The 15,661-nt window shown below is 35.1% G+C and overlaps 1 protein-coding gene across 1 annotated transcript in view; it reads left to right on the top strand.

The window, feature by feature from the left end:
• LOC138710534 (integrin beta-PS-like) overlaps positions 1-15,661 on the top strand; it is a 111,973-nt gene that overhangs the window by 56,989 nt on the left and 39,323 nt on the right. The window contains exons 8-10 of the mRNA XM_069841499.1: positions 2,111-2,266; positions 5,430-5,555; positions 7,809-8,042. Of these exons, the coding sequence (XP_069697600.1) occupies positions 2,111-2,266; positions 5,430-5,555; positions 7,809-8,042 (516 nt within the window). The remainder of the gene's footprint in view (positions 1-2,110; positions 2,267-5,429; positions 5,556-7,808; positions 8,043-15,661) is intronic.

Genomic DNA, 15,661 nt, shown 5'->3' with positions numbered 1-15,661 from the left:
TTACAATGACAAAATTAATTAATAGCTAAATTCATATTTATTTTGTGACTTACATATTACCGCTCTAAACCCATCATTTAACATACAGTATACATTTTCAGAGCTTATATACATATTTATCACTGTAATTTAACATTTTCAACAAACTTCTTTTCCATTCTCTGTGCCATGCATTTTTGATGAACGTCTCTTTTTAAATGTTCAGAAATATTATATTCACAACTGAATTCGCTGTCACAAACCTTACACTTGTCAAAATATTACTTTTTTTTTCCAATGTGCAATCCTATATTGTTAAAAATTAATTTAAATTTAATGTAATTATTATTTAGGCCGAGTAGAAAATAGTTATTACGTAACGATAAAATTATACAACTGATGTTAATTTTCTAATGGAGGGACTTTTTGCGTCCCGCCTGGAATCGAAGCAGGACTCGAGATTTTATATGAAAATCGGGACATGTCCCGCCAAATCGGGACATCTGGCAACCCTGACTTTAGGTGTGAATGTATGCTGTTGAGATATTCTCCTGTGAGAGCATGTATAAATTTGCAAGAAAACTTTGAAATGACCATTAATAACAGGTTCCCACAATTGAGAAGTATTCATTGTGGGAAGTTACACAGTACCGTCCTGGTGTAAACAATTTCGATTTCTCTTTGACTGATGAATCCCCCATTTCGTTATCCATGTGTGTCACATGAGAAGAAACCCAGTGTAATAGTGGTGGTGGTGTTGGCTGGGGCTTCAGCAGCAGTGGCAGTAGTAATAATACGCATAGTATTTTATTTAATGACACTTTTATCTCTAGAGGTGGGGTTACCATACATCCTCATTTTTCCAGACATGTCTTCATTTTCAAGGTTAAATCGTCTGGGAGGAATTTTTAAAATCAACGCGAATGTCCAGAAATTGGACCTGTGGATTTAATTTGAAAAACATTTGACTTTTTAAACAACTGAAGTTAAGATTCTCGACATATCTGCAGCTTTGTTTTACTCAAGAGTCAGGAGCTCGCTCATAATGACACTAGACACTTTTTTAAGATTTGAAGTACAGAGCCCATTTGTATCTGTAAGGTGTTGTTCAGGGATTGGAAGGGTTCGATTGGTATGGAATTCTCATATTTACGTTTAAAAAAATGGAAACCCTAGCCGGAGGTTATTCAGTGTCGAAATTCAAGTTGAGCAAGAAATAGCCAATACCAAGGGCTACAAACACATTATATATATTGTGACTTTTAATTCAAAAGAATAATGTAATTTTTATTGTCACAACAATAATCACTTTCTATAATTGAATTTAAACACTCCCGTCAACAATGGGATTTCCACTCCACACAGCAACACAGTATTCGTTATTGCACTCCACAGACAACAATGACAATTCACTTGGATTGTTGAGAACAACAATGTACTGCTAATCTCAACTAATGTTCACAAAGCACTATTTACAAAACAAAACTGTCAGTTCTCAGTTCACAGTTCGTTGCCTTGGCTAGTTCTTCTAGCTCATTCACTCAAGTTCACAGAATATCGAACCCAAGACTTCCAGAGACAGTCCACTGAACTTCGAACTCAGGTCCCACAACTGCGGTCCACTGCACGTCGAACCAAAGATTCCGGATACGCCACACTCGCCAGGACACTCCCACAGTTGCGGACACACTCAAGTCGAACTCCGGTCTCAAAGCTGGCTTCACTGCTACACAAGACTGACTGGCTTGCTGTCCAAAAACTGAACTCGCTTCTCCTCGCGTCTTGTATTTATTACTAAATTACACGTTCTCGTCTTTTCGATTTCTAGGCGTTTCGTTACAACAACCGGCTCGCATAACTTTTCGAAACTTCCAGCTTCCCCCTCTTGCTTCGTGCCGGCCAGTCTTCCTTTACGTCCGTCGCAGTCAGTTTTCTTCCCCTCTCCCTTCGCCACGTGCCGCGCCGCCTCCTCGCGCCCCCTCTCTTCTGCCGGATGTGCACGAAGTTCCCCGAAGTGGCCAGGAATGACGAGAATATTCGGCCTGCCATCACAATATTTTATAATTACCAGTATTATTTCTGGAATATTTTGTATGCACATTTCATAATATGATATATCCTTCTCTTATAGAAAATTGTGGACAATATACAGCTGGTTAGTACCGGTGACAAGGAATACGCTGAAGTCAGATTTAGTTCCCAATGTCTTGGAAACGAGACGAAAGAGACAAGTACCTGTGATGGTCTTCGTCAAGGAACTGAGGTCAAATTTACAGCATCAATAAAGGTCAGTATACAATGTTCTTGTTCATACAACAAACCGGCAAATTTCGTCTACCACATACTGCCACAGTCCAAAGCATACCACTCCATCCAAATTATATTAGTCTTCTGTTAATTTTTTTCAGTGCGCAATATTAATTATCAGAGACAACACTAAAAGGTAATACAATTATAAATATATATGGGTTTATTACCGTCAAAGTTACTTATCAAGAACAATCATTCAAGTCATTAAATTATGGCATAAGGTAATGCATAGTGAAAGACGAACGTTTTCGCCATAAGTATGGCATCTTCAGGTCTCATGGCGACGGAAACACAAGATGAACACTTATATCTCTGGTATGTATACAATCATTGTAGTATATGTCTGGACAAACAAAGTTAAAATGGTAACCAATACAAACATATATGGTTATGAACGCATGCATGACAAAATCTAAAATAACCAAGTACACAGCACTAAAAATGATGAACAATATGTTCAACAAGATAAAATAATTTGGCAGTCTTCAAATGCGTGTGATCATGGATTACAATGTAGTGGAACATGCTGTAGTATACAACTCGCTCGTGTTACTGTGTAATAAGCGGTGTATGAATTCAAAGTCCTGTAATCATAACATGGGAAAATGTACCGGTAACTTTAAAAATTGAAAGTTAAAAAGTGAATGTTCAATATGAAATGTCATAATTTAATGACTTGAATGATTGTTCTTGATAAGTAACTTTGATGGTAATAAACCCATATATATTTTATAATTGTATTAAAATACTTATTGGACCCCACATGCCATGCCTTTGAAATTACTAAAAGGTGAGTTTCCACTCAAAGGTGATCTAGGTCCATCTTTCTGCTCCCTTTCTCACAAATTTTGGATGAGCAGTTCAAACCTACTTCAGAGCATAAAACTTGCGGCTGTCTCTCCTATACAATCTACCCTGATTTCTCTTGACGTCCTAATTGGAATGTAGGGCACAATAAATCTGTTTTTAACTATGACTTTTGCTTATGTTTGTAGTCTCAAGTTTAATAATGAAGGTATTATCCTCTGTGCGTGTGTGCGTGCATGTCAACATTTTAAATACTAGTATAGCTTTTCGATGCTGGGCAGAGACAGAGAGAGTGAGTGAGTGAGTGAGTGAGTGAGTGAGTGAGTGAGTGAGTGAGTGAGTGAGTGAGTGAGTGACAAATCACCGTCTCTGGGATAATAACAAATTGCGCACTGATTACATTGACTCCTCTTCCATCAGAACTTTCTTGAGCTATAATAATACTTACTTATTTATGGCTTTTAAGGAATCCGGAGGTTCATTGCTGCCCTCACATAAACCCACCATCGGTCCCTATCCTGAGCAAGATTAATCCAATCTCTACAATCATATCCCATCTCTCTCAAATGCATTTTAATATTATCCTCCCATCTACGTCTCGGCCTCTCCAAAGTTCTTTTTCCCTACGGCCTCCCAACTAATACTGTATATGCATTTCTGTATTCGCCCATACGTGCTACATGCCCTGCCCATCTCAAACATCTGGATTTAATGTTCCTAATTATGTCAGGTGAAGAACACAATGCGTGCAGTTCTGCATTGCTATAATTATAATAATAATAATAATAATAATAATAATAATAATAATAATAATAATAAGAAGAAGAAGAAGAAGAATATTTCTTTATTGCTTATGGACTTGTAAATACAAGTATTAAACATTGTCAAAATGAAGTCTAATATCAAAATATACCGGTAATAAAATTAAGTAATAAAAGAAGAAACATAAACATGAATACAATATAATTAAATACAATTCTTAAAATTATGTTTGTAACTTGACAAAATAATTGATATATTTATAAACATACAGTAAACATAACTACAGCATAATTAATTCAATATATGAAATAATATGTACACAATGCAATAGCTCTTCTACTCTGTATGGGCATTTTTCTATGAAGTTTTTTTTTTTCAGGTTAAAAGTTTTCAGTTTCTAGATATTTAGGTACCCATAATTTGTTATATAGGATTATTCCTATGACATTCAAGCTTTTTTCTGTTGCCGCTTTGTTTATGCTCTCTCTATGATAGTTTGTGTGTCCTTTTGTATTACCGGTATATGACTATAGTTCTTTACTTACTAGGTATAACATTTTTTTAACTAGTGTTATTTCTTTAAAAGCTTAAATACGTATTACTTCAGTATATTGTATTTTTTTAAATATTAATTTACAGAATTCACTCATTTTTAGGTGATATATGCATCTTATACAATTTTTTTGTAATAGAAGTACTGGTAATCTATTTAATTTTGTTACACCACATCCCCCCCCCCCCCAGATTTCTATTCCATACTCCAGGTGAGTGTATATTATTCCATAATAAGTATTTGATTTTAAGACTTCGGTACTGAGATAGTGTGCAAAGTACTTCAACGAATATATATTTCTGCTGATTTCTTTTACTGATTCCCTGTATATGATATCCACATGATAAGTGTTTGTCTAAATGTATTCCCAAGAAGTTATGTTTATTAACTTGCTCTATATTCATATTATTAATTGTTATATTTAGATTATCAATTATAGTGTTTTAAAATGGTGTTGAGAGAGCATAAATTTTGTTTTCCTTATATTTAATTTCATTCTAACATTCGCCTAGAATGTTGAGATTTGTGTCAAGTGTTGAGTTATTTTATCTTCTAAAGTTTTAAGATGTCTTTCACTGCATACAAGTGATGTGTCACCTGTATATGAGATGATTTTGTATTCTGATATCTGAAGAATGTTATTTATATATACCAAGAACATCATTGGTCCTTGGGACACACCTGCATGTACAATACTATATGCAGACTGTATGAGTTCTTTGATACATTCTGGCCTGTCCAAACTCGTAAGGAATATGAATCAACTTCAAAAGAGTTTTTGATCAGATGATCACCTATAAACAATACACAAGGCAAGGGACACACAGATAAACTTCCATTTTCCTGCCAGTAATTGAAGCTGTATCCACTGGATTTGCATTTAACTAGAAGCCCTGCTGTTCAGGCCATAGCGAGGGCCTCTGAAATAATCACTGTGTGCATTTTAATTAACATAGTTATTTCAGCCATAGAAATAAATAACTTACTAAGTATTTAAATCACTTAACTCTTTGAACAGGTGCTGAAATGTCCTGAAAAAGGAAAAAATATTTCATTTCAAATAAAGCCAAGATCACTTGAAGATAACATCAAGATTGATCTGGATATCGACTGTGACTGCCTTTGTGAACGGCCTGGAACTGAGGTAAGTTAATTATCATTACTACTAAATGTTTTGTATACAGTTTGAAGTTTGAGATGTCGAGACAGCAAAAAAATAAATGGTGGCAGGGAGTAAGTTTTGTATATGAAAATGCTTCCTCGCAATTAATTTTACATTGAAGACCAATTACGTTATTTAGCCTATTTATAATATCGCTTCGAACACTAGTTTCACGTAGAATTAATCGGAAATTAGACTGATATTTTCTGATATCTTTTCTAAGATATTTCTACACCCAGAATAATGTTTTGCAAGGTTATGGTTAGGGTTACCATGAGAAGAAATTTTATAGGAGGACATGGAATCTAAAATAAGGGGACATTGCTGAAAAAAGGAGGACTTTTTACAAATTGGTATGAACAAAAGTAAAGATAAAAACAATGGCTCACCTTAGTCAGTTTTCTCATTAGTTGCTGGATCAGTATTACATTTGTACCCTACTTATCGATGGAGCCCACTTTGTGCACAAGAGCTTGAAGGGACAAACATATCTTGTAACAAATAACTAATGAACTGTTCACAGGACATGTCCTTGAAATTATATTTCACTATAATGATACCTCTGACTGTCTCCGTTAGCAAGCAATTTCGTTCTTTTGTCGATTGAGCAGATATTAGGGAAAATACTCTCTCAACACTTCCATTGTGACTTGGGATAGAGAAATAGAATTTACATATTTTTAAGAGTTTTGAGAAAGTTTCAGTGCTCGCAGAACTATTGAAACTGAAGAATTTGCACCATTATTTATCTAAACTTAAACCTTTGTCAAAATTAACTTGATTGGCATATCTTTGTACATTGCAGAATAAAATTGATAAAATAGCTTAGAATCATGAATATTGACAGTTTTAGAGTGTAAGAATTCAATTCATGTCAATAGATCATCGTATTTTATGTTTTTTATGTGCTCCAGCTTCAACCATTGAAAGCAGTTAAATTCTTTCATAGTTTTTCGCCATTTGTTTAGATATTCCATGCATAATATCGCACATTATTCAATATTCGTATTAATTCTAATTGAAATGCAAAATGCCGGATATTTCAATTTTTTTTTTAATGCCTGCCAGACAGGATAAGATGATTAAAAAAGAGGACATGTCCTCCTTTTGCCGGACGGATGGTAACCCTAGTTATGGTATTCACTGAAATTATCATATGCGTTCCGGATGTCATTGTTACAAACAAGAAGCAAGAATAGTACTGTAATTCGTGGAGTTACACCCACAGTCAGCACATGATAACACTTCGACTTAAAAAAATAATATTTCCACTAAATCTGACCAATATTTGTGTAGACTGTGCAGCTTTGTAAAATTGTCAGTTTTTACAATAATTATTGAGGCAAGAAAACTTAATACCCAAGAATAAGAATATTCAGAATTTTGTAATGAAGAAGAGTGAAGACGAACTGTTTTTCAAGCAATTACTTATACAAGCTCATGATAATTTCTCCGTCTCTGACATTACTGGAGATGACTTATTTCAGGAACTAAGGACGTGTATCAGAATTGCATCTTCAAATTCAGATATTTAATAAAATTTGTTAAAATATACAACCATTATTCATGATTAACGTGTGTAACTTGAAGTGTTAGCTCAGGTTACTGTGCTAGAAATAGTTCCTATAACCATGGGTCCAATTTTCAAAGTTTGCTGAGTTATTGAATGTTTTAGAACATAGTGCGTTCCTGTGAGCCATGCTTCAAAACTCTAGTGGGAAACAAATAATATTCCAGTGGATATTTATGTCAACAAATTTCCTGTTGTCGTAATCATATCCTCTCAAATTGTACACCTAGGTCAGGGGAAGAGACTGTACAAAGAGAAATAGCTTTTTTACATTTATTTAACGACACTGTATCAACTACTAGATTATTTAGCGTCAATGAAATTGGTGATAGCGGGATAATATTTGGCGAGATGAGGCCGAGGATTCGCCATAGATTACCTGACATTCGCCTTATGGTTGGGGAAACCTCGGAAAAAACCCTATCAGACAATGGAACCCACGCCTGAGTGCAACTTTGGATTAGCAAGCAAACACGCTACTGCCTGAGCTAGTCAGTGACTGAGAACTAGTAAATTAAATAAATGCTGGTAATATTGTTTTATTTTTTCTTTCAAGTTTCACAAGGGTAACCTATAACTTCTGTAAATTATATGACTAAAATTGGCTGATATAATCTGTCTTCTGCCAATTTTACGACTACAGCACTGGTTTCACATTATGTCAGGGTTACACGCCAAATTCTCCAAGTTGTAACAACCATGGTGACCTGCAGTGTGGTATATGTGCATGCAGCGAAGGGTACTATGGGGAAGAATGCCAGTGTCAGAAGAACTCCAACAATGTCATCCATCTGAATGATGATGCCTGCCGAATGAACAACAATACTGAAATATGTTCGGGATTTGGCGCTTGCGAATGTGGTGTGTGCACATGCATTACACGTTCCAATCCAAGTGAGGTAAGAATTAGCATTCAATCATAACACAATCTGCAATAAGTAGAATTTTGTGTATGTGTGTGTATACATGCTTGAGTGAGTGAGTGAGTGAATACCATTTGAAATAGTATTCAAAACGTAACATATCACAGGAAAATATACAGAATGAACAGTAATTAATGTCATTAATGTCAGGGAGTTATTCTTTGAGATATTTCAAACAAAAAAGTTTAATAAATCAAATTTCTGCAATTTAAAGAACAAAAGTATAATTCTTTCAATCATTTATTATCATAATACACTGCTTTCTTAAATTGACTGAGCATATCGAGAATTAAATCAATGACCTTCCCAAAACACGCTATGAAATGTTTCATATAAAAAAATGTTTATTTCGGAAAGGAAGCAAAAACGAGCAACATTATATTAAGTTTTCTTTGTTTGAAATATCTCAAAGAATAACTCCCTGAAATTAATGACATTATTCACGGTTTACCCTGTACATGTTTTGTAACAAGACGTGCTGAAAATATCCATCATTGTGCATCTCACACAAAAGTACAAGACGAATCATATTTGCAAATACCCCCTGCAATGTTTCCGTCAATATCATGTTCACACAGTATTGAATGTTGACCTGCAGCTCTTGAATTGTGGGAGAATCATTTCAATACCGGTATGCAATACTTTTGAGATGTCTCTAAAGGATGAAATGTAGATATCATACTAGCCACAAATATTTTAAATTAGTCATTCTGAAAATATTTCTTTAAGGTTATCCATTGTTGGTCTGGCAGTATGAACTGTTGCACTGTCCTGTTAAAACCGTGTCCTATCAATGTCTTCCTCGAACACTATGGTCACAAATAAAATTGTTGCACCACTGTAATGTAATGCTCACCATTAATCATTCAGTGAAAGAAAGTTATGAAAATTCTTTGTTTTAAGAGTGAGTGCAGATTGCAAAGGCATCTCATGCAACACATGAGGATTTTCTGTAGCCCAGTGCTGAAGAATTCCAGGCATTAACATATTCGTGCAGTTCAAACCACACTTCATCAGACCAATACCAGTCACCAAGCTCCTCGCCATCAGGAGTTATCACTTCCATAAATCAATGAATTAAGGTTTATTTATTTTTATTATTACATTAAGTGTAATAATTTAAATACGAAGTTAATAGAAGATTTAAACTTCCTTCTTATTCAATAAAATGGGAAAGCCTCGAAGTCTCGTGGCAATTCCTGCATACCAGTAGCGCGAAATTTGCATGAATACGACAACTTTAATGAAGACCTCAATGTTTTATGAGCACTTCGAAAGACAGCCACTCTGACAGTCGCTGGACGAATTTTTTTGAATTGGTAATGATTGCTACCGGTACTGTGAAGTTTATCGATTTTTATTGTCAGCACTCTGCATCAACCACTTTTTCGTGCATTTGAGATTTTCAGTTATTTTAAACTTGTACAAATCCTTGTTGCTTGACTTGTTCTGTGTATTTTCTGGGACAAAAATCACTTTGAGGCCTTTTGTGTGGTTGCATAACTTCCACTCTTGATGTAATGTTTTATATTGAATATTCTTTGTTCCAATGTGTACGTTATAGTTCCTCACTACAGCTCTATGTATCTTTCACCATTTGGAAATAGAAACAAAATTTCTGCAACTCAGGTATAACTGCCTGTAAAGTTGATTTGAATAATTTCGAGGGAAAAATTGTTCCAGGGCCGGGCATCGAACCCGGATCTTTGGTTAAACGTATCAAACTCTACCAACTGAACTACCCGGAACTTTACCAGACACTGATCCAATTTTTCCCTCTATATCCACAGACCTCAAAGTGAGCTGACAACCGTCAAGAAACAAACATTGAGTGCACACTAACTCTGTGTGACTTAAATTGTGGTCTTCTGTTAACGAACAGTGACGTGACAGTGACAGTGCACAATACTGTTCGTTAACAGAAAACCACAATTTAAGTCACACAGAGTTAGTGTGCACTCAGTGTTGGTTGCTTGACTGTTGTCAGCCCACTTTGAGGTCTGTGGATATAGAGGAAAAATTGGATCAGTGTCTGGTAGAGTTCCCAGATAGTTCAATTGGTAGAGCGTTGGTACGTTTAACCAAAGGTCGCGGGTTCGATGCCCGGCTCCAGAACAATTTTTCCTTCGAAATTATTCAAAATTTCTGCATAATGTTGCATTACTTTTTGAACACACTGTAGCAGTTCTGTTTTGTACTATCATAACACTTTAAAAATTAAAAGATATTTTTTAAATAAAAGGAATTGGTCCAGAAGTTTTTAGATGTGAACATAACACTGAAAAAAAAAAAAAGTTCTTAAAAAATCAATGAAGTCCATTATTTCCGACAACATCCAGCCACTTTGTGCCAGTAGTGCAATGAGGCAGCAATATTATTCATTGCATTCAGAGGCAAAGAGCTCTTGCATTGCCTTTACCAAAATCATTGAAATGTTTAACCAAGAAATGAGTCATCAACCACAGTAAATCATATTCAAAAGGTACAATTCTAGGCTATAAGCTGATGCAACAAAACCCAAATTCCTGCTTCTCCTTGAATATTGGACTTGTGTCAAATCTAATTACAGTAAAACCCCGATAAGACGCTGTTCAAGGGACTGAGTGTAAAACCCATATTAACCGGGACCGCATATTAGGCGGGTATACTAATGTTGACTTATATACAGTATCTATTAGCATTTTTCTTTATTGAAATACATGATTCATGAAAGGTAATACAGTATTACTCCATTATGTAATTACTGTACTGTACATCAGAGACATTTAGATTCGAAAAAAAAAAAAAAGAAGCCATTTATAGTTGTTTGCCGTGTGCATGTTCTCCAAGTCCTCATGTTTACCACACTTCAGTTTCTGCGATTATATCCTCCCGACATCGCAGCTGTAGTGATTGAGTCGCGATTTTTTATTATCGTTCTTAATGTCGATGATGGGATTCCTAATGCATCAGAGAGTTGTTTCTGAGTAAAAGTACTGTTCTCATCGTACTTCCGTAAGATTTTCAATTTTTCCGGCACAGAAAGGGCTTTTTGTTTAACACTCATTGTAATCACATTCACAAACACTTCAATACACAAAAGAACAACAAACTGCCCAGCAAAAATTTCCAGAATTTTATTAAGGCCGAGTGAGGAATGCTGTTTGAGAGAGAGTGTTAGCAAGAGGGTGAGGTATTGTAACTGTATGTAGGCTTTAACCACGCAGATAAAGTGTCGAATAAGAGAGCGTAACAAGAGAGTGGGGTATACAAAGGTATGAAATATGAAGATTTAAATGCGCAGGTAAATGGTCGAATACCAGTACTTTTCAGGTTAATGGCACCAGTGAGTTCAATGACCAAGATGTTTCATTGCTGTTACAGTATATTGCTGAAAATTTCATCGAAAATGTTCCACAAAAACAGCGTATTATGTGGGACTTGAGCGCAACAAACGGGGTATTTTATAAAGGCGTTATATATGAAATGTGCAGGGACCGAACAAAAAAGTGTATTACATGGGATAGCATAATAAGCGGGCGCGTCTTATCGAGGTTTTACTGTAATGGGCTGGAACATTGTTTCATTAACACCAGAAGACAAGAGAGTGAAAGAAATCTATTCCAAAATTAAGTTTTTATAAAAACAGACAAAAGTAGGTAGTTGCTTTACAATGGATACCTTCTCATTGTGAATTGGAAGTAAATAAAAGTGCACATTTTTTGGCAAAGAAAGGAGCCACAATCCAACAAAGATTTCATTTTGAGATTTCGTGTTATTCAACAAAATTATTAACACAGAAAAATTATAAACTGACAATATAAGATGTAATAATAATAATGATGATGATGATGATTATGATAATAATAATAATAATAATAATAATAATAATAATATTAATACAGTAAAACACCGATTTTCCGTCATCCTATTAACCGATTGGTGGATTATCCGACTGTCTTCCCCTCTTGCTCTTTTTTTTTTTTTTGCTGCAGAAAAAATATGAAAAAAAGAAAACATGTTGTGCTACCAAAAAAAATGCAAGTAATTGAGTGGTTTGGGAAAAGAGAAACTGTGGTTCATCTCGCATTCGCTCTTTTTAATTTAATAATTGAAACCAGTAGCAATGTATTTCTAATTGACAAAAGTCAAGAATGAGTTTTAATCAGCTTGAAATTTAAATCTAATAATGAGGAATAAAATGTTACTGCTAATAAAATTAAAATTTTCCTCAGTAGTCTCCTGTTGTGTCTTTTTTTCTTGTGCTTGTGATTTTATATAAAATTAGTTAGTTTTCGCAACAAAACAAAACCGCTAAGATGGCTGACAGTTACCGCAAGATGACACGTGATGATGGGGTCGTATGTCCTACTGACAATCAGATTTGTGAATAACTATGATTGTTGCCAGGACAGATATCAAAATAATTTCTTCGGGCCAATCTTTTTGTTTCCAACTGTCAATAATAATAATAATAATAATAATAATAATAATAATAATAATAATAATAATAATAATAATAATAATAATGTTGCTATTACTCACACTCAGTCTTCTGTCAGCCTTCATTCAAGATTTAGTGAGTGTATTTCCATCTTAATACTTAACCACAGTGTGTATTATATTACGAAGTTCTCTCAGATACTTCCATGCAACCAAATAAATTACGAAGACACTTAGAAACAAAACATTCAGATGTTAAAAGTAAAAGTGAAGAATATTTCACTCGGGTATTAATGCGATTTAAACGGGAAAAATCTGCTGTATCTAAAATAGGGTCACTGAATTCAAAGGCTTTGGAATCATCATAATATTTGGTTAGTTTCGTATTGCTAAAGCTGGAAAACCTCATTCTATAGGTGGGGAACTGATCCTTCCTGTGGTTAAGGATATTGTTAAAGTTATTTTTGATGAAAAAGAAGCAAAGCAGTTAGATTTAATTCTCATGTCTAACGATACAGTGCATCGCCATATCAACGAAGTGGCTAGTGACAGAAAATCAATTAATCATGAGAATAGAAGATAGTAGATTTTTTTGCATTATAAAGTGATGAATTAATGGACATCGTTATAGTCGCGACGCTGTTATTCCCGGCGTGACTCCTCCTCTTTGCTTACGTCTTAGGAAGTGAAGGCTCTATAAAGTCTAGGTAGGTAGTATCGTTCGCCATTTTTGTTCTTTCGTTGCCGAGCTACCATATGAGGAATCTATTTGCCACACCGTTAAACATTATCATGCCGTAGCTCCTCTGATAATAAATCAAACGCACTGTAATTCAGCAAATAATTGAGCTACAAATAACGTCTTCGTGTGCTTTCTGAGAACGTCAACGAAAGAGCCAAAATGGCGGGCGATATTAAGCATTTATCGAGCCTTAAGAAATGAATAACGTCCTCATAAGCGAATCACAAGAAGCACACGTTTAAATGTAGCTGACCTGCAACGCGATTGGCTGCCGGAAATTAGAGTGACGGGACTAATTCATCTCATCTCATTTATTTCAATAGGTATGAATATCAGGATACCGTCAATGAAGATTTTCTTTTCTGTGAAAACTTATTCACACATACAACAGCAGTATGTATTTTCGAAGTTCTTAATTCATATGTGATTAAGCACAGCAGTGACTGGAAAAAATGTGTCAAGCGATGTGTGGATGGAACAGTGGTGTTTTTGCGCGTGTTCGTAAAGTGGCATCAGATGTGATTTGGGTACACTGCTTTATTCACAGAGAAGCATTGGTTAATAAGACCTTGCCGAATGATATGAAAACAGTTTTCGACACTGTAGTTAAAGTGATAAACTTCATAAAATCTCGCTCATTGAATGCGAGACTTTTTCTATGCTTTGCGACGAAATTAGAGTGAACATAAGCACCTCCTGCTTCACAGAAAAGTGCGCTGGCTTGCAAGAGGTAAAGTCCTTGTAAGACTTTCCGAGCCAAGACAAGAAGTTTTACTATTTTTGAATGTATGCAAGAATGAGTAGGTGCCTTTGTTTTTAGATAACAATTGGCTGGCCACATTGGCTTAAATGGCAGACATATTTTCCAAACTAAATGAACTCAATTTTTCCCTTCAAGGTCCAATTATCACTGTGTTCAAAGTTTATGATTAAGTCAAGTCATTCCAGAAAAAGGTCAATCTATGGTTAGAGTATGTCAAAAGTAATAATTTTTTTGCCTTTCCAACCTAAATTATTTTCCAAGTAAAAATGATTATTCTTTACCTTCTAATTTTTGTGATTCTGTAGTATCCCATCTCTGTGCTCTCAATAATGAGATTGAGTTATTTTCCATAAAATTACAGTGAATTCAATTGGATTCGAGACCCATTCCTATATTTCGAAAGTTCAAACTTGTCAGTGAAACTAAGAGAACAGTTGCGTGATACTAGCTGTGATTCTGACATTACAACTAAATGTTTACACTCAGATATAACAACTTTTTGGATATCATTACGGCGTGATATCCTGAACTTTCGAATGGGGCATTAAAGTTGATAATGCTGTTCAAAACATCATATCTTTGTGAAAAGAGATTTTCCTCTTTAGTTCAAGTAAAGAAATAGACTTGTTGCAAGCTCTGATTTACGACTCAAGTTAACTGCACTTGAATCCAACATTCACCAGCTTATGCAGATATGACAGACCCACCCATTACATTAGTTCAGTGTAGAGATGAACAACAATCGAGAAAGCAAGACTAACAGCGCCCGCAAAGCCGAAAACCCACATGCCAGTGTTGTATACATCAAGTCGTTGACGTAAAGATTGCTTGTGAGTGTTTCGAGACATCGAGATTGATCACTCCCGAAGTCTCCAACGTCAAAGAGCCTTGAATCGCCACAGTTGTTTATACCTGACTGAGATTTTATTTACTTTGGCAACTGTTATATATGTATAAACAATCAAGTACCATAGCATATTTGAAACATCATATCTACCTTTCAGTGTATAATAAATAATCTGTTCCCCAGTTTTTATTTAATTACTAGGTAGGCCCTTATTAAAAGACTAAGAATTTTCTTTTCATATGTTTGAGATCAAGTGTGCAATCTGAAGTAAAAAGATGTTAACGTTATGTCTTATGTTTCTTAGAAATGCAAATTTATTTGAGAATTGTTTTTTTCTATTTATATAACCATAGGTAATATGCAGGGTGTTTCCAGGCTGGTGTTACAAACTTTCAGGGCCCATATCATCTTTCCACGACTGTTCCAAAGGTTAAGGGACGAAGGGCACATGGTGCGAAATTACAATTCCATTTCCACACAACTATTTTTGCTTATAACTTTCGACACAGTCATTTCCGGACCATGGTTCCTTATCTCAAATTGATACATGTGCCCTTCCCCATCATCCCTGAAAGTTTGTAACACTAGCCCGAAAACACCCTGTATAATAGAACAAGAACATTTTGATAACTAAGATATTGTTCTGTTTTGTCTTTTTGTCTCATTTAAACATTTATGTTATTTATTTCAATTATGTATGTTATTCAAAGTTACGAAATCTTTCCACACCGACCAAATGCTATTTCGAGAATGATGAGTGAGACTCGAAGCACATGAGAATGACGAGACGAGACTTGAAAGACAAATGCAACGAACACAGC

This window comes from Periplaneta americana, chromosome 12 (assembly GCF_040183065.1).
Source record: "Periplaneta americana isolate PAMFEO1 chromosome 12, P.americana_PAMFEO1_priV1, whole genome shotgun sequence".
Lineage (NCBI taxonomy): Eukaryota > Metazoa > Arthropoda > Insecta > Blattodea > Blattidae > Periplaneta > Periplaneta americana.
This window is presented reverse-complemented; position numbering and strand designations above follow the sequence as displayed.